The sequence below is a fragment of the Protomyctophum bolini genome, assembly GCF_963924005.1.
Source record: "Protomyctophum bolini genome assembly, chromosome: 3".
Classification (NCBI taxonomy): domain Eukaryota; kingdom Metazoa; phylum Chordata; class Actinopteri; order Myctophiformes; family Myctophidae; genus Protomyctophum; species Protomyctophum bolini.
Window position 1 is genome coordinate 45323230 of NC_137864.1, and position 20171 is coordinate 45343400.

The following is a 20171-nucleotide window of genomic DNA, read 5'->3' on the forward strand; positions in this document are numbered from 1 at the left end:
ATATTGGGTCCTATACATCTGAGTCTCACCGTGACAGTATGTGTGAGAGAAGGACTTAGTTTAGACAGTACTTGGTTTAGACTAGTCATTGGTTAGACCAGTCATTAGTCCTACAACTACAACCTATCTCAAACCCTCACCCTAACCCTAACCTCCCACGGGGCAGCACACCTAAACCTTCTAAGTCCCAATACTTTATTCTGATTGGCTGGTTACCGTCACGTGACCGGTGTAAATTCCACCGATAACCCACTCCTTCAATCACTGGGGCTACTTGCCGAGCAAAACAAGGACGTGATGTGGCTCGCTCTGGTGGCGCAAAGCGTAGCTACTTTTGTGAATTCAATCGTTTTATTAGGTTAATATTGCTATATGTTTGTAACAGTTTTAGAAAAGCAATAAGCCACTCGAGGCCCCAGCTTACCGGGTATTTTACACTGGCTGGGGGGGTAGAAGACCTGCCTACGCCCCCAGCCAGTGTAAAATACCTGGTAACCTGAGACCTTAGCTTATTGCTTAATTAACCCATGCCTAACCAATGACTAGTCTAAACTAAGTATGCACCCCACCAATGTCTGCTCCCAAAAGTATCTTACCGGTACTTTAGTGGGGCGAGAAGACAAGAAGGGGGATATTTAACCACATTAAAAATAATAATAAAAACAGCACTACATACACGTTTGCACTATAAACAAGACAACAACATGACAGCCAAGCTTAATTTGGCAACTGTTCACCAGAATGAACTTGATAAAAAGCTTCGTGGTAACATATACTTTCCCCCCTTTTTTTCTGTGATATACTGCTGTGGCAAACTTTGGGTTTCACTGATGGAAACCGGGGATGTTGGAATAGGAGATGGAACGGAGAGTAACCAGAAGAAGGCCTCGCGCTCTGCCTGCTGCCAAAACACACACTGCTCCTGTGGGCAGGGCAGCACAGAACATTCATGTAACCCAGGGCAAACACACATGCTACACACACACACATGTGTCCAAAAAAGCTGGACGTTGGGGGGGTTTGTTTTGAGGCATTAGGGGGGGACCGCCTGGGGGAAGGGGTGTGTGTGTGTGTGTGTGTGTGTGTGTGTGTGTGTGTGTGTGTGTGTGTGTGTGTGTGTGTGTGTGTGTGTTGGGGGGCTGTGGGGGTGAGGAGGGGGTTTGCGGTGTGAGGTGGCGTGATGTTGGATCCTATCAGAAGACGACTGCTGGAATATCTTGTGCAGAGCAGAGGACAAACTGACTGACACACACACACACACTGTATCATATCTGTATTTTGTCAGTGGAATAAAGCTCTTGTATTGTGAAGTGTTAACAATAACATTTCTATTTATCCATCCATCCATCTTCAACCGCTTATCTGGATACGGCTGTGTTAACATTTCTATTCATGAAGCTTTTAAATAAAACCGCTTTATTTTTTAATGACAGAGACAGAGAGAGAGCCAGGAAACCAAGGGCAGAGAAAGGAGAGACAGCAGGCAAGACAAGATGTGAATCAAATTCAAACCCCGGATCCTTGTGCTCACAATGAGCATAATAGGTAAGGTAACGCATCAGGTCTGTGTACTAACTGGCTGAGCCACCAAGCACGCTAAGCGTTATTCTCCTCATTTCTGGCAAAAAAACCCCTTCAAGTTCAGCAAATAGAGCACAGGGCAATTTAGTTTGGCACATTTTGGCAGCTCATCTCTTCTCAAACAAACACATTCTTATGGTCACAACATCACATGTAACATGGGAGAAGAGAGGGAAGAAAGGCTGGACGCATAAATTGCATAATATATAACCAATCCGCATAATAGATAAATCTCTCCCCCTCCTCAAGTCTCTTCTCTTCTCTTCTGCTCTCCTCTGCTCTCCTCTCCTCTCTGCTCTGCTCCCCCCACCTCTTCTCCATCAATGGTCAAAGAGGTTCTTATGTGTGAGAGATTATATAATGTCTCGTGAAGCCTTTTCAGAACATTGGCTTCATATGTATGCCACCCTTCACCCGACCCCCACCCCTCCACCCTTCACCCACCCCCCATCCCTCTGCACTCCACCCTCCCCCTGCTCTTCCTGCTCCTCACTACAACCTCCCTGACCTCGTTTTTCCTCCCCGATTCCGCTCCAGTGCCCTGCATGCAGATTCAAACACACTGCCTTATTTACTACAGTAAATAACCTTTACAGTTGTTTTAGTTGCCTTAGGTTCAATCAAGATTCATAACTTGTAATATGCTATTGGCTGTTTGTAATCTTTTTGGAAAGGCTATATTATTACTTGTGCAAGCAGAGCGTGCAAGTACTAGTTTCGCCCAGGGCCCGTATGCACCGTCCCAGTACATTTGATGTGTATGCAGCGTCCCAGTACTTTTGATGTGTATGCAGCAACCCAGTACTTTTGATGTGTATGCAGCGTCCCAGTACTTTTGATGTGTATGCAGCGTCCCAGCACTTTTGATGTGTATGCAACGTCCCAGTACTTTTGATGTGTATGCAGCGTCCCAGTACTTTTGATGTGTATGCAACGTCCCAGTACTTTTGATGTGTATGCAGCGTCCCAGTACTTTTGATGTGTATGCAGCGTCCCAGTACTTTTGATGTGTATGCAACGTCCCAGTACTTTTGATGTGTATGCAGCGTCCCAGCACTTTTGATGCGTATGCAGCGTCCCAGCAAATTATGTAATGAATACTTGTGCCTGATACGGCAGTGGTGCCAGATTACATACATGTATACATAGGAGCATTACCTTTAATCCTCCCGACACTAAAACATATCGTCATTACGTCACCACCATCGAAGACCAGGCACAACTAGTCATTACGTCATTTGCTGGGACGGTGCCTACGCATCGAAAATGCTGGGACGGTGCATACGGCGCAAAGTAACCACAGTATACTGCTAATCAACTTACCAATTAGCCTGTCGCTAAATCCCACCCAAGCCCGTTGTTGGCCAATACCACATTAGCAACGGTTACTATAGGTTAGGAAACTCGGTCAAGCTTGCAATGCTGGTCAAAATGGTTAAGCAGTGTCAATACATATATTTGCTGTACAGCATGTGTGGGTTTGTTTTCTTACCTTATGAGCAAATGAGTCCATTCCATGAATTATTTCGCTCCGTTGTGCAGTTTAATAGTATCTATAAAAATAGGCTCTCATTGACTTCCATTGCTCTCAAAATCAGTCAGTTAGCACATAAGCGAACACAACAAAAGCTGATTCTGACAGTTTATCATCAGGAAAACTCATGCCATCTTATTTTCGTCTTTTGATAGATTTATAAAGTAACTATATTGGTTGGAGATATACAGTGAAGCGCGGTTCACTGGTGTTCCTCGTTTGTAAACAAGTCGCCATTCTTTTTGAGATGCACCCAGCTGCATCTCAAATGCATTTGTTTACATCCAACGTTCTGGATGGTAAGTCTGGGACCGAGGCTACTTCAGACCAATCAGATCGTTTTGTAGGCAAACAGGATCTTTCCACACAAACTTGACAGGGTTGCCAAGTCTGCTTATTTCCCGCTACTTTTGGCTTAAGGCTAATAATTAGTACTGTAATACATTACCAAAACATTCATTATCATAGATATAGGCCTACATAGTATTTATAATGATAAATGCATACAATATTTTTATTAAGATTATATATGGTCATATTATTGTGTTTGTTTTGGCTTGTTTTTCCTTATTTGGCTTTAAGAGTTGGCTTGTTTTTGGAGGTGGGTTGGCTTATATCTCTCACACAATGTGGCAACACCGAAGTCAAAACAAAAACATTACAAATAAACATTAAATAAAACGGTCATAATCAGCTTAGTGTTCTAAAAGAGTGAGTTTGAGAGTTGTTTCCCTGTTACAATGGAAGTCAATGAGAGCCTATTTTTATTTCTAATATGTAGGCTACTATTAAACTGCACAACAGAGCGAAATAATTCATTGAATGGACTTTGCTCATAAGGTAAGAAAACAAACCCACACATGCTGTACGTCAAATATATTTATTGACACTGCTTAACCATTTTGACCAGCATAGCAAGCTTGACCGAGTTTCCTAACCTAGTAACCGTTGCTAATGTGGTATTGGCCAACAACGGGCTTGGGTGGGACTTAGCGACAGGCTAATTACATATAAATATACATAGAGGCAGTTCCTTTAATCCACCCGGCAACTACTGTAGCTCTCAATGATGACGTAATAGAGATGTGGATTAAAGGACCCAATGCCAGAGTGTAATTGGTTTTCGACGGTGACGTAATGACGATATGTTTTAGTGTTGGGAGGATTAAAGGTAATGCTCCTATGTATACATGTATGTAATCTGGCACCACTGCCGGGTATCAGGCACAAGTAGTCATTACGTTACATGCATAAAGTAGGTAGGTAGCAAGTTAAACCTAATAATTCAACATTTCAAACGTTCCTTCACAGAGAAACTGAGATTTGACAGTTTGTAGCGGTCGAAAGTACTGCTTGCGCACTAGTAGGCCATATAGTGTTGCACACTAGTAGGCCATTTATGGCCTACTAGTGCGCAACAAGCAAGTATGCACTCGACAGAGTGCAGTTCTAGTTTTACCTTTATTGACCCTATAAACAATTTAGTATAATTTAGTATGTAAGGTTTTGCCCACTCAAATGGTACCTCGTCACGAGTCGTCAGATAGTCCCCACATAGCCTTCCGTGAACAGACTTCACTTCACTGTGCCTTTTCATTAACCCATTCTGACCTGAGATCAGATTCATACGAGGTTTCCACTGGACACACACTGGTCTGATGAATCCATTCTGACCTGAGATCAGATTCTAAAAATGTCAGTCGTTCTTCGAATTTTTCAAAAATAGCAGACCTACAAGCTCGTAGCGCGCCACTCGGTGGCGCGATATGAGCTTGTAGATCTGCTATTTTTCAATAGCTAAAGCATAACATGATGCTAACACCAAAATGGGTGCCCGGTCAGAATGGGCTAATTATATTTGTACTTGCTGTCTGCTGTCATGAAAGTTTATATTTAGATAAATTCAAAGTTTCAAAGTAGTAGTAATAGTAGTAGTTGTAGTTGTGAATTAGAAAAACTGGACATTTGTACTGACTGTGTCCTTATCCTCATGCTGCACTACTGTTTTCGCAGAATGTTTTATACGTCCCTGCATTGTCCTTCAAGTTCCACAGCCGCCTGCCGTCCAGAGTCCAGACGGCCCCCAGTCCCTCCCACCCCTCACTGTTGTGAAATCGGGTAGGAAAAACGGGGGCGCCCCCTCCCCCCCCCCTCCCCCCCCCCCACACACATGCACACACGCACACACACCCCACTTTCCTCCACGCTCCACCCTGGGTTTCAGATTCCTTAGTACCCACTTTGTTCCCCTTCCATCTTGCTTGCCTGTCACTGCTCAGTTTGGGCTTTTAGTATGGCCAACGGGGTCTGACTGATGTGGTGGTACTGAGTGCGTGTGTGTGTGTGTGTGTGTGTGTGTGTGTGTGTGTGTGTGTGTGTGCGCGTACGCGTGCGTGCGTGCACGTGTGTTTGTGTGAAGGAGGGGGCCCGTCACAGAAGCAGGGAGGGGCACACGTCCTTCGGCCCACCTGAATGGTGTCTTTGTGTGCTCCCGGGTCTTATAAAGCCGCTCTCCGACGACTACTGCCCTTGCACACCTCAAGCTTCTCCTCTGCAACACTCCTCAGCCCCAAAACCCGCCGACAGCACCCCCCTGATCACGTCCGAGCACTTATACCGCCGCCATGAGAGCCGTGGTGAGGGTACTGCTGCTGGTACTAGCAGCGAGCGTGTGCATCTCGCACGCTCAGAACAACAACAACAGCAGCAATGCCAACAACAACAAACAGCCACAACAGCCACAGCAGAATAACCAGGAGAACAACCAGCAGCAACAGCAGCAGCAGCAGCAGCAGCAGCAACAGCAACGCAGCATCTGGGACGAGCCTATTCGCTTCAGCAGCAAGGCCAAGGACACGTGCACCATGGTGGTGTCCGGCGTCGGAGACTATACCCGCCTGCGCGTGTCATGCAAGGGCCCCATGCAGGGCCAGGCCCCCGGGCGGTCCTACTACTGCGACTTCCAGGGCAAGCCCAACCTGTGCCGCGCCTACAACCTCAACCCTCGCCACTTCTTCACCCAGATGATGTGGGACATGAGGAAGCTCAACCACGCCTGCCAGGGACCCAAGATATACCGCCCCGCCATGTGCAAGAAGTACCCCGAGGAGGCCCAGATGACCTTCCTGGCCTCCTGGCCGAAGCCCGCCACCACCCCCAAGGCCGCCTCTCCCTCCACCGCCAAGACCGTCGCCTCCGCCGCCACCGCCAAGACCACCGCCGCCACCACCCCCAAGCCCGCCTCCAAGCCCGCCTCCAAGCCCGCCCAGGAGCAGCGCAAACCCGCCGTGCCAGCGCAGCCCAAGCCCGTCGGCACCCCCAAGGCCAAGCCCCAGCCCGGCAGCCCTGTGAAGCCCCAGGCCGGCAAGGGCAGCCAGGCCAGGAAGCCCACCCCTAAGCCGGGCAAGACCACCCCACGTCCCACAGAACACTCTGACGCCAAGTCCGCCCGCCTGGCCAACGAGTACTGCTGGAAGAGCTTCCATGGCATCTGCACCTACTTCATCAGCTGGTTCCAGAACTGAGGCTCCTCTCAGTGCAGATACAGGTGAGTCGGCTGGAAGTAAGGGAGATGATAAAGGGTGGGAAGGTGCAAGCCGGGAGAAGAACAAATCACGACCGTATAGGGTGGCGTTTTGTTGTAGTAGCCTATAAGGCCCATTTTAAAACTGTATGTGTTGCTGGTAGAACAGAAAAGCAGCAGTCATCTGCGTCCCCGGGGCCAGAGTTGAGAAGCAATATAGTCTTGGTGCAAAAGGAAGGAATGGTGGTCCTGGTCATTATATTTAACACTCTCCAACCACGGATGGAGGCAACATTAACTAAAACTGGGTTGCTTTTAGTTGAATTAGAACAGAATTATCCAGATTCTAGATTTAGGGTAAGGGCAACTTAAACAAATTAAAGTTATTGTTAACTTTACTTTATTGTTACTTTAACACACACACGCACGCACGCACGCACGCACACACACACACTCACTCACTCACTCACTCACTCACTCACTCACTCACTCACTCACTCACTCACTCACTCACTCACTCACTCACTCACTCACTCTCTCCGGTTCTCTGACTCTGTCTAAAACAGAGAGGCTGCCGTACCATAACGATGAGTGATGATGTGCTTTCTATAACCGTTATTTATTTTGGGTTTGTTTGCCTCGACAGGATGGTAACATCGGCTATGGACGCAGAACACTTCTTGTCTAATTCTGGGCCCATTCCAGAATCTGTATGGGGGGTTGGTGGAACCGACAGTGTGGCGTCACAAACCACCACCAAGTTACACACGGTTGCTTCCAAGAAACTCTATTCCCCGCCGCCTCACTGCGTCACGGGTTGGACACTTACACCATGCACCACATGTTACTGCCTACGGTCCCTGTGTGTGCAGCTCTACAATGACTTGGCTTGTCATGTCTATACTTTGTAAATGAATTGGTGAATTACTGTAACACACACATGCATGCACACACACTCACACACACACACGCACACGCACGCACACACACACACACACACACACACACACACACACGCACACGCACGCACACACACAATGCAAGAGAGGTGAATAAAATAGCTAAACACGAATTTTGTTTGTATATGATGTAATAATCATGCCCTCCTCGTCCACCCATGTCACCACCGAAAAGAAACGGAGCCGGGAAACGTTTTGAACAGCTGAAAAAAAAAGAAAAATAAGAAAAGGAAACTGTTTTTTTTTATGAAGTATATACACTAACTCAGGAGGAGAGGCGTGAATGTAATAAATTGAATGAATAAACGTTAGACATGGTGACTTTTACCCTGTGTGTGTGTGTGTGTGAGAGACTGTGTGTGTGTGTGTGTGTGTGTGTGTGTGTGTGTGTGTGTGCGTGCATGCATGTGCGTGTGTGTGAGTGAGAGAGACTGTGTGTGTGTGTGTGTGTGTGTGTGTGTGTGTGCGTGCTCTGTTCTGGTTCCTTTCAACCCTATAAATCCACATAATCTGCTTCCTCCTCCCCAAACAGAAAAGAGTAGCTTTCATTCTTTGTCTTTAAATAAAGGCGCTCGTTGTTGTTGTCCTTGCGCTCCCTGCAATAAGTGCAGCGCGCCCCACGTCCGGTCGAGACAACGCTTAATTGGCCAAATGGTTTGCTACAATAATAAGTCTGTTTAAGCTTAGGTGGGGTGGGTGTGTGTGTGTGTGTGTGTGTGTGTGTGTTGAAAAGAGAAGGGGGGGGGGGGGGTTCGGCTCTGCAGAGGCTCCTCTGGTTCAGGTGGAGTATATTTTTAGGTCGCCAGAGCGTTCTAATTAGGACTCATGCAGTATACAATCCTCACTGTTCATTTAACACAGAGGACGTGTGTTGTACAGCCGCAGTGGTGCAAAGTAAACCAACTATATACATTCAAGAAGTAGTTCGTTTATAGTTTAGTTATACGTTTTCTTTTTATTTCGGTCATTTGTTTAAAAACAATACAGTTGATAGGCATACAGTCAGTAGCCTATACACAACTTGGTGACTATAGGTGACTAGTACTGTACTGAAGTACAATTTAATTTTGAGGGTACAATTTACAATTTACAATTTAGGCATTTAGCAGACGCTCTTAATCCAGAGCGACTTACATTAAGCAAGAACAAAAGCATGGGAATACATCACATAAAGACATTTATCATGAAACATGCGTAGCTAAGAAAGTAACAGTGGAATATCTATAATGAAACTATACATATAAGCTATACATCTATACTACTATGCTACACATATATACTATGACGTGCTATATACTAGAATTGCTATCTAAGGGGGTGGGGTAAGTGCTATGGGCCATGATGGAGTCTGAAAAGGTGGGTTTTCAGACTACGGCGGAAGATTGGGAGTGATGCTGCAGTTCTGACTGCAATGGGAAGTGCATTCCACATGCATTCCACATGGTAGTTGTGCTTTACTTGAGAATTTCCAATACCTACCACTTTCACCTCAGAGGCAAATGTTATACTTTTACTCCAATACGACGATTTGAAAACGTTTAGTTACGGGTTACTCTGTAGATTTTGATTATTATTACAAAACATATACATTACTATACATTACTACGTACATTACCCTCTGACTTAGCCCTTCCTATACATTTTGGCCGTTTGAAAATAGCCGATACAAGCTCACAGATCTGCTATTCATTTTTTATAATACATTTTAAAACTTGTGAAATGGGACATTCTGCATAATGAGTACTTTCTAGTTTCTACTATTGGTACTTTAAGTACTTTTTGTTACCAATACTTTTGTACTTCCGGACTTTTAATTGTAACAGAGTATTTCTACATTGCAGTGAGTAGGGCTATTGATACTACATGCCTACAGTAGTACTTTATTCCACCATGCACTGATTAGGACACAATACAATCAGACTCAGAGTGTGTACATATTTATAGTTTCTAACTTGTGCTGTCATGCGCAACTAGTGGACCGACCCATCGTTTAAAAGTCATTCTCTTTTCTTTTTTACGACTGTTTGACTGGGAACAGGCTCACAGACACTGATCAACTGTGATCCAATTCTACCAGGCTGTTTCCTGTTAAATTAATCTGATCAAGGCATTCTGAACATTTTGAATAAAAGCATTTCCTGTCCTCCCGACCTCCTGATTATGCTATGATTACATTAATTTAGATTTAATTTACATTTTGTTTTTGGATTTGGAATAACAAAGACATTTTTCTTTTAGGCTTTAGGCAAACAAGTTGATGTGTAGGCCTACTATTTAGCAAAAGATTCGTAGGAAAAAAACCCAATTATTTGAATATTTATATTAACATACAAAAGGGAATGATGTACAGTGGTGTATCCTTCTGACAACCTTAGAACTCTGTTTAGCCTACTTGGCCAAAACCTGTGGCTGTACCTCGAATGACCACACGATGTCGCTGTTCAACACAGAGGGGCGCATGAGATTCACCGTCCCTCAATGTTTGTGGACTATACGGTTTTTATGTAAACCTCCTAACCATAAACCATCCAGCCATCATCTGATTCATCTATATATTGGCGATATCAGACCGACTTACTCAACGCAATGAAGGATGTAATGCAAATACATGCGTGCAGCGCGGGGCGTGTGTGTGCAGTGCACAGTCTGCACACTCGTCTCTCCTTGTTAAATATCCAGCGGCAAATCTTTGGAATGTGTGACCGTCCAGAGCGTGTGTTGCCGTGCCGATGATCTGGTCTTCATGGCTCCTGCCTGGGCCCTGGGGGGCAACAAGACACGTTGTCAGTGTAATGTCATTCCGCTCTGTTACGTTCTGCAGAAACAAAGCACTCTAGGCTAACGTTCATACGGTTACGGTAGCTTTTAATAATACAAATTTGAGATATAACAAACTCACTTGAAATTCTTCATTAAAAGTATGATGACTTAATTAGGAGACACGGTTTGGCATCAATTCACAGTTTGGGAATTAACCCACCCAGTCCCATGCCGCCTAGTGTTAATGGGAATAGCAAGTCAAGCTCATAATGCACTGATAATGCGAACTGTGCTATTTTCTGAATCATTAGGCCTTGCTGAAAAAGGAATAAACTATAAATGATTGTTTAATCTTTTTGTAATCTGACATTCCTTTGGAGAGAAAAAGAGATTTATTTTTGTGTAATTCATGACTATAAATCTTAAGAAAAAGGGTCCGTGTGACTGTGAGACCGAAATTGGGTGGTTACACACTATACATGCCTGCACGAGGGTGTCTGGATAGGCTTAATTACCACGGCTGGTTGTAACTTGATACATGATGTTGGATATTATTTTACGTTGTACGTATACGATTAAACAATGGACAAAGTGACACACTCGATTAGCCTACACTTATAGGCTTTTATGCTACTTAAACTTGTTGTTGCACTTTTCTGATAGTATCCTCCAGTCCTATCATGTGAAGGAGCTATATAGCAATGCCATAGAAAATTAGAAATGCCTTTAATTGCTATAGGCTTTTCATCTCTCTCCACACGTGTGTAAATGTCAAAATATAGCCTATAGGCTACATTACGTGAGTACGGTGAGTTCAGTTCAGTTTAGACACGTCAAGTATAATAGGCTCGAGGCGGCATTTAACATGTTGTTCACTCATCGTGTGTGACTGTGTGTGTGTGTGTGTGTGTGTGCGTGTGTGCGTGTGTGCGTGCGTGCCGCGCGCGCGCCTCGTGTGGGCGTGCCTCTAGATGTATAAATGCCATGTGCGAGCCCCCCCCTTTCATTTGTTGTAGCCTACACGAGCCACAACATCTCTCTATCCGCAGCATAGGCGACTATATAGGCTAGTAAGGCTACACCACGATTTTCGGTAAGTAAAAACCATTGTGTTAAGTTAATTCGTTTTTTTGGGAAGCATAATAGTATAGTAGGCCTAATACAGTAGGATATTTATAGGCTGTGTGTGTGTGTGTGTGTGTGTGTGTGTGTGTGTGTGATGTTACATAGAAAATAGATGAAGCTCTATGATTTTTATAGCAATGTGGCACAGATATAATTTTCTTGCATGTGAATGAATTGGAACACAATAGACACACAGAATCACTTTGTCCTATACGTTTCAGTGGAGCAACCCACTCATGTGGGCATATATATATATATATATATATATATATATATATATATATATATATATATATATATATATAGACTACTACTATGTATACACACAAACATATTTAGTGCATGTTGTTCAATTCGTAAAGCACATTTCTCATTGTAAAACATTTCATTAAGCAGTTTTTCTTTATAACTTCAGAAACCATTATTATAATTTATATAATGTTTCATGCCTATGTAAACAATAAGGTAGTATATTGGGGTCCATTCAAGAAGCAATATTTGACACATTTTATTGCCAGTGCCAGTGGCAATGTGTGTCGATATTTATTAAAAACCCATTTTGGGCGGGAACCCGTTTGGTGTTTTAACTAAGTATTATGTTATACTTTAGCTATTGAAAAATAGCAGATCTGCAAGCTCATAGCGTGCCACTGGCGCGCTACAATCTTGTAGGTCTGCTATTTTTGAAAAATCATGAAAATGCGGCACAAATCTTCTTTCTTTCAGAAAACATATTTTTTAATTTCGACGTCAGGTCTAAAATGGGTTAATACTGTAGCATCCTAGACGCGTGCCATTGTGACGGAGAAGGACCTCCCAGCTCCCAGCATGCCTCAGGGCACATGTCACAGACACTTAAGTTGTGTCCCAAACCACATGCTAACGTTACACACTACACACTACAGAGCATGCTATTTTCGGACGACTGTACTTCAGACATACTAAGATGTTATTTGGCATACAGACAGTGCCAGTATGTGATGTCGGTCAGGCTACGAAATCACTTTGTTTTAGTTAGACAATGGTTTTGCATGTTTATTGTGGTTGATGTTGTTGTTTAATGCTTTTATTCCATGTATACGCATTTGATTGTGAAACCAAACCATGGCTGTTAAGAGGCTGGCACCCTGTTCGTTGCATATGAGGTTCTTTCTTTGGAGTGACTTTTATGTGTGAGACCTGCAATAAAAATAATTTCCTATATTAACCTCTTTCAACCTTGCGTCCCTATTTGCGGGCATGTTATTAGTTATTACATGCAAACATTTTCCAAAATATCTGATCTACAGTACAAGATCTACAAGTAGGCTAGATGAAGTAGTATTGTGCGATGAAGTATATATTTGGCTTCAGTGCTTATGATGTTTTCATGTGCTGTTGATCTTCAACCCACCAGTCATTGAAAAAAACCCTCCGTTTCTATGTTCCACTCCAGGTCCAGAAGGAAATGATGCTGCTTGGGAGTCTGGCACCGTGTGTGTTGCTGCTGTGTGCCTGCGTCGTGCAGCACTTCTCCATGTCTGCTGCTGCGCGAGACAGGGGTCACCCCAAAGGTCACGGCGGCAGAGGAGCGGAGCCAGCCAGCCAGCCGGCAAGCCAGCGAGCCGGTGCGAGGGCCGCGGCTGCCAACAAGGGCAAGTTCTCCACTAAGGACAAAATGCAGTGCACGTGGGCCGCGAGAGAGGACCAGGACATGCTGGTGAAGCTGCGCGTGCACTGCCAGAACCCAGAGGCTCGCGTCACAGGCGGGGTCACTGTCAGCTGTGAATACTCTGCCAAACCCTCGAGCTGCGCGGAGTACGCCTCAAACCAGGCCAGCTTCTGGAAGCAGGTGGCCCGCTCGCTGAAAAAGCTGCAGAGGAAACTCTGCACGGACGACCGCGCGCTGGTCAAGGCGGGGGTGTGCAGGCGCGCCTCCCGTGACGCACATTTCAAGCTGGATCTCCACACCGCAGTGGCGTCTGAGCAGCAACCAGGCGACAACGTGAGGCAGTCGGAGACACCTCGACCTCAGACTCCATCACCCGACCGCCCTACCACCACCATCACCCCCGCCACCACCACCACCACCACCACCACCAAGAGACTCCAAACCACGGGCACGCCGACCCCGGAGAAGTCCTGCACAGAGCGTGTGGACCAGCAGAAGCTGGCAGAAGAGTACTGCAACAGCTCGTGGGCCAGCCTTTGCACGTTTTTCTTTTCCATGGTGCAAAGTGGTTCTGAATGCTGACCGAATACAGAACTCTACCTCCCCAAGTGGATTAAGTTAAACACCTTGATTTTCTGAGCGGAAGGTCCCACCTCCATTATTCAGACTATTGCCTCAGCCTTGCCTGTCGAACTGAAGACATTGATTCTTGTACACCGTGGAGAAATGGACAGCAGCAAAGTGCATTTACATGAGTACTGTACTTTACTTGAGTATTTTCTTTTTTGGAAGCATATGAATTTCGCGTCACTACGTTTCACAGACATAGTTGTACTATTGACTCCCCCGCGACTCAAACCACTTAATCGATACGTGAGCTCATTATTTGGAAGATTCTTTGAAGATTTCTGGGGGGTTTTTAATTCATTTTTGAACATTTCTTCATTTCAACAGAGCAATGCATTGATAGGCCTACTAGTAAAAAAGAAAAGAAAATGTGCTTTGTAATTTGTACTTTTGAATACTTGAGTATTTGTAAAAGCATGTACTTTTGATTTCTTAAATATTTTAAAAGGCAAAGTATTCCATTACTTTAACTCAAGTACAAATTTGACTGAGCAACATTCACTTGTAATTGAGTAATATTTGACTGGTATTTGTACTTTGACTGACTGAACTTCTGTGGTTGAGTACTTTGCCCACCACTGCTGTGAAGTTAGATGTACTACTGTCCGTTCCCAAACCAAAGAATGTATATTTCACACAGTGTATGTTTCCCCATTTTGTGTTTAAACATGTACAAAATGTTTTGGATGCTGGAAATAATAGCTTCACAATTATGTTTTGATGTAAATTTTAGACCTTCTCCCATGTATTCTCTGCAAAGTCTTGTTGGGGACAATTTCTGTATATTTTGAAACGTGACAATATATTTCTTTTGGGTATGGAATTACACTCTCTTCGATATGATGCACACAACACCACTAACAATGCATACCGTTTGAGCCACTGTATTTATGCTGCACAAATAAATGTCTCCTATTTATACAGTTTCTACACTTCAGTTTCTACACATCTCATAAACACAGAACGTTATGGTTTGTCTGCAGGTTTACTATGGATGTAATCTCTCAAGATTACTTCCCAGATTCAGATTGCTATATATAGATGTGACGAATGGATGGAGGATGTTCTGTCCCAACAGACAGTGTACAACAACATTTTCTTAATGGCATCAATCCAATGCAGAAAGAGCGAGAGAATGCATAGATGAAGGTAGCAGCATAGCAGAGAGGTACTAAATACTAAAAATAAAAGTTAATATATGTACAAGGAACTCATTGTGTCGGGGGGGGATTGGTGATAAATCCTATAACTTGGATTTAGAGTTCAACAGAATGATATGGCCGAGGGGGAGAAAAAACTATTTCTGATTCTACAAGCCCTTGTGCCTCTGAGCGAACTGCGAAGGGGTCAACAAAGTAGATCGTAAAGATAAGAGGCGTCCTTGATGATACTGAGAGCCTTTAGAGACTGACTGACACAAAAAACTAAGGCACTGGTGTCGTACTTCTGGTTTACCGGAACGGGGTGCAACTCAATTTGTTTACATGGTTCATTGGTCCATGGTCTCAGAGGTGATCGTTATAGTCTTCATCATTTTTGAGGATTTAAAAAAGGTGAAAATCGAGGAAAATCGCGGAGTGTTGCGGAGGAATTGCGGAGTGTTGCGGAAAAAACGATGGGTTATAGCCGATGTTTTTTGATTTTATTTATTTTTATTGCGGAGTATTGCGGAGGAATTACGTATTGTTGCGGAAAAATTGCGAAATTGCGTAAATTGCGTAAATTGGAAATTGCGGAAATTGCGGTTCCCGGACCCCACTTTGAGAACCACTGCCCTAAAAAGACACAATGCCAGCCAGCTCCCAGCCGTTTATACTGCATGTACATAATGACACCGGCGAGAAATAAGACATGCAAGACGACAGCAAGGGGCCAGAGTGTTTCACTGGTGCCCTCAAAGAGGCCTAAATAATTTAGAGCCGTTATCTTGGGATTCCTCCAGCGTGACGCGTTCTTGTGTCACTGAGCCAAGAGTTACAGCAGGCGCCTCTAAACAAAGTTGAGCGCGCCTCCGTCGGTCTCTGTAGGGCGGTGGTCTGAAAATGCCATTAATGTTCCATTATGTGTGTTTAGCGTATATATAAGACACCCCCGCCCTCCCGCCCTCACGTGTACCCAGATTGAGACACTGCACACACGTGCACAGATGAAAGCTTCTCCATTTCTCACTCTCTCACACAGATGAGTTTGCACGGACGCACACACACACACACACACACACACACACAATTGAACACGTCCACTCCTTAAACACGTACTCACTCAAACACGCACACGCACGCACGCACACACACACACGCACACGCACGCACACACACACACACACACACACACACACACACACACACACACACACACACACACACACACACACACACACCTACATGAAGCACACACACTCTTAGCACACAATTGCACATGGCATCCAAATTTAGGGGTATGTCTTCCAGCTTCCTGCCCGAGTCTCTAATTACTTTTTCAGTGACAGGGGCCAGCTGCGTAGGGAATGGTTCCTATGTGTTCCCTTATAGGATGCTGGGGAGCGGGAACCTTATCCACTATGGCTAACATCCAGCCTCTCACTTAGGAGGGGAAGAGCAGTGTGTGTGTGTGCGCGCGCACGCGTGTGTGTGTGTGTGTGTGTGTGTGTGTGTGTGTGTGCGTGCGTGCGCATGGGTGTGTGTGTGTGTGTGGGTGTGTGCTGTCTGTCTTACGAGGGCCGACAGAGCAGAGAGGGTTGAGTTCCACGACCAGAACCCATCTGTCTTTGTAATCCCCGCGCAGCCTGCTCCGAGCGCACATGTGAGTTTTATTCTTTCCTGTCGGTTGCTCTTAACCTCCGGCACCTATGACCTGTTGTTCCTCAACTGACCCCCCCCCCCCCACCCCCCTGCCCCATCCCGTACACACACTACCCCCATCGCTCACATGCGCACATGCACACAGACACACACTCTTCCGGATCGCCCCCTGCAAGGCACCCCCTGTCACACTCACCAAACACACACTCACTAGCTGGAGATATACAGGAGGCCAGAGAGGCATCCAACAATGTCCAGCTATAGGGCCCCACCACTACAACGGTGCTTTTCAAGTCGGGGTGGGTTCCAGGGGGGAATGTAATTCGGAATGAAAAGATAGATAGATTAGATTGGCTTTCACAGTTTGACAGGAATGGCCCATTCTAACAAAATTCCCCAAATCATGAACACAGCGTGCCGTCCGATTGCTCTTTGCACCCACATTCCCACTAGGCCAAGGAAGAAATGCAACCCTACATTTTGTCTAATCGGCCTCCAAGGAATCCAAGGCATTATTACGCAACTCCCCCAAATAAACCAAGCCCATTTCCATCTGGGACTGGATCCAAACTTTGCTGGCCCACAAGCTACCTGCCTCATTTTCCTGATTGTTCTTTATTTGTTGTTGTCAGAGTACCCGTTGTACCCATTATCTGAATACAGTGCAGTAACCAGTGACCACTAACATACATACAAATACAAACCCATCCTTAATGCCTTAAAAAAACTGCTGAAGGCATACATGGGATGGGAGACAGAATATGGATTTGAAGAAAGACAGACAGACATTAATTTCATGCATTGCCTGCAGGCCAATCCATGTAGCCGATGGTTTGGGTTGTGTAGAAAACCCCACCACTCTAGCTGAGAGTGGGGTGGAGTAGTGGCAGGTTGCCTTGTTGGTGGTGTGGGCGGGGCCAACAATCAGCACACCTGGGGACTATAGGCCTAACTAAGCAGCAGACAAACATTTTGTCCCTCACTGAGAGGTGCTTGCAGCACCACAACTCCTTCGTGCCTGTATACCGATGCATTACTGTAAGTCTGCCCTTTCCTAATTACCAGAATGCCCCTCCGAATATTCTATTTGTTAGACTGCCCAGTGCCTATGCCTATGTTTCCCCATTACTGATTGTTACTAATTTCCTTGTCTTGTCAGTTAAAAACCATCATCAACCAACATCTTAAACCATCATTCATCCTCATTCCTCCAATGTCACTGAATAAACCTCTTGACTATCAAACTCTGTCTGTGTCTGTGGACCTCACATGCTCTTATAGGCATGCAGGTGTAGGAGTGCACAAACTGTACAACAGCCAGCCTCCTTTTACCAGTCAGAATATCTCTCAGGTTGTCCAATCAGGGATAGCCGATGCCTACATCCCCGATAGAAATTAAGTGCATCAGAACCCACAGACGGACAGATATTAGACATGCATGCTTTTAAGATTCTGGACACGTTTTTCATATCACAGTAACTGAGATCTCCTGGATTTGCAGGAAGCTGTCAGTGAAGTCTATACTATAAGGGCTCCTATTTGGGGAGGCCTTATAGTTGAAGGATCTGAAGGCCTATAGGTGCTTGGGGGAGGGAGTTGTGAACTAGTCAGTTAGCTTGAACCCAGTGTTAGCTAGGTACCGCCTTCTTATATGATTCCAAATACTTACTTACAGTATGAGATACTTACGTATGAAAGACTTATTTGTAGTATTATTGCTGAATACTATATATGTGCCTATACTTTATAGACTGACGTGACATTATGGCCTGGCGTCACGCTGTCAACCGTTTCTGTGACAATTGATGTGTCGTTATTGTTCGAGACAATCGAGAGTTATCTGATAGTCGAATAAAAAGGCTGTAAACATAAGTCATGGATTCATAAGAACTGGCATATTTTAATGATTGCCCGGGATACTTATCCCAAAATGGTCCATGTGATATGCATATGAACAGCAAAGACATAGATGAAAGCAAATACGACCTGTTACATCACGAATCAGATTGTTCGATCATATCAGTCCGTTGGTCGGGGCGTCCCGATTGAAGCGCAGGCCGGGACGTCTCACTTCTTCAGACACCTATATAGAAAACTTTCTGTCTCTCTGTGACCTTGCTTGAGCACAGCTAGGGAGCACTCTTATACGTAATGGTAACTGCTTATTGCTTAATATGTCTACTTTATCCCATCACAACAATTACTTCTTTCCCATTTGAGCCAGTGATATATCCCATTGCAACACAACGGTGGTCCCCAGGTTGATTCTTAGTCAAGGTGGTGGTCCCTGGTTGAAAACCCCTGCCATAGAGAGATAACGGGCAACCCCGAAACAATGTTATATACATTCTCTAATAGTAATGCAATGTTTATCAATAATTTAACTCTTGAGGGCGAGGGCGTAGAATGACATTTTACACTCTTTCAACCCTGAGTTAATGAATGATCATTTAGCTGGGGACCACCTGGAGCCTCCTCAAGGAGCACTGGTGGTCCCCGGACCACTGGTTGAAAACCACTGCTCTAAATCAACCTTACTTTAAAAAAAATAAACATAACATTTTTACCTTAAAAAATATAAATAATAAAACGGCGAACATCATTTCATGTATTAAACTTTAATAGGCATACACTTTAGAATTAGAGGAGGAGGAGGAGGAGCCCCCGTATGTATGTATACTAACTAAGCAACAATAACATGTACAAAGTGAGACATCTGTGAGGGTCTCTGTCGACCTCTCCATTCAGCACCCCTCTCCCCCCTTTCCCCGAAGTCCCCTCCTCTCGCTCTGTCTTTGATGGCACCGGAGGGTGGGTGGGTCGGGGGTGGGGTTCCTCAGCATATTGGTTTACCACCGCACCCCCGCCCCGCCCCGCCTCCTCCCCAAGACAAGGACACACTCAGGGGGCCACCCTGTCAGATGGGAAGGAAGTAGTTAGGGGTCGGAGGTCAAGGGTGTGACGGAAGGAAATGAAGCGACTGTTTAAGTCTAGTGATTTAAGTCTAGTTTCTGGTCTCCGCCCACCCATTTCCCACCCTTACTGGGGATCAGGTACATTTTACCATACGATATCTGCGGAGTCAAACCATTGGCATTGACAGTTACAGGCAAGTCATGGCAGGTACATTGGTTTTAACCACTAAAGCCCTATCAGTGCTGGTATACTGTAGGCTACTTAAGTGTACGCCTGGTACTTAAGATGTGCAAAATATGCCCCTAAATGTCATCAAATGGTCTGTGGCTTAACCCATTCTGACCGGGCACCCATTTTGGTGTTGGCATCATGTTATGCTTTAGCTATTGAAAAATAGCAGATCTACAAGCTCATATCGCGCCACCGAGTGGCGCGATACGAGCTTGTAGGTCTGCTATTTTTGAAAAATTCGAAGAACGACTGACATTTTTCTAGAATCTGATCTCAGGTCAGAATGGATTAATCAGACCAGTGTGTGTCCAGTGGAAACCTCGTATGAATCTGATCTCAGGTCAGAATGGGTTAAATCAATGCAGAATAAATAATGGGCCGTGACATGAAAACACTGCCTCCGGTAGCCACGCCCCCTCCCCCTCCACACACACACCTGCTGCAAACAGACAGACACATACAT

At 44.9% G+C, this 20171-nt stretch overlaps 2 protein-coding genes across 2 annotated transcripts; both read left to right on the forward strand.

The window, feature by feature from the left end:
* The first annotated feature begins 5652 nt into the window (after window positions 1-5652).
* LOC308313479 (fibroblast growth factor-binding protein 2-like) lies at window positions 5653-7924 on the forward strand. The gene is made up of 2 exons (XM_080760610.1): window positions 5653-6662; window positions 7285-7924. The coding sequence occupies exon 1, from the start codon at window positions 5740-5742 to the stop codon at window positions 6637-6639; it is 900 nt and encodes a 299-aa protein (XP_080616736.1). The 5' UTR covers window positions 5653-5739; the 3' UTR covers window positions 6640-6662; window positions 7285-7924.
* A 133-nt stretch (window positions 7925-8057) lies between these two features.
* On the forward strand, window positions 8058-14679 carry fgfbp1b (fibroblast growth factor binding protein 1b). The gene is made up of 2 exons (XM_080760612.1): window positions 8058-11450; window positions 12918-14679. Exon 2 carries the CDS (start codon window positions 12930-12932, stop codon window positions 13713-13715), a length of 786 nt encoding a protein of 261 aa, XP_080616738.1. The 5' UTR covers window positions 8058-11450; window positions 12918-12929; the 3' UTR covers window positions 13716-14679.
* The last annotated feature ends 5492 nt before the right edge of the window (window positions 14680-20171 follow it).

Bases quoted from the DNA above. Each gene is read 5' to 3' on its own strand.
- LOC308313479 (XM_080760610.1), top strand. From the start codon at position 5,740: ATGAGAGCCGTGGTGAGGGTACTGCTGCTGGTACTAGCAGCGAGCGTG.
- fgfbp1b (XM_080760612.1), top strand. From the start codon at position 12,930: ATGATGCTGCTTGGGAGTCTGGCACCGTGTGTGTTGCTGCTGTGTGCC.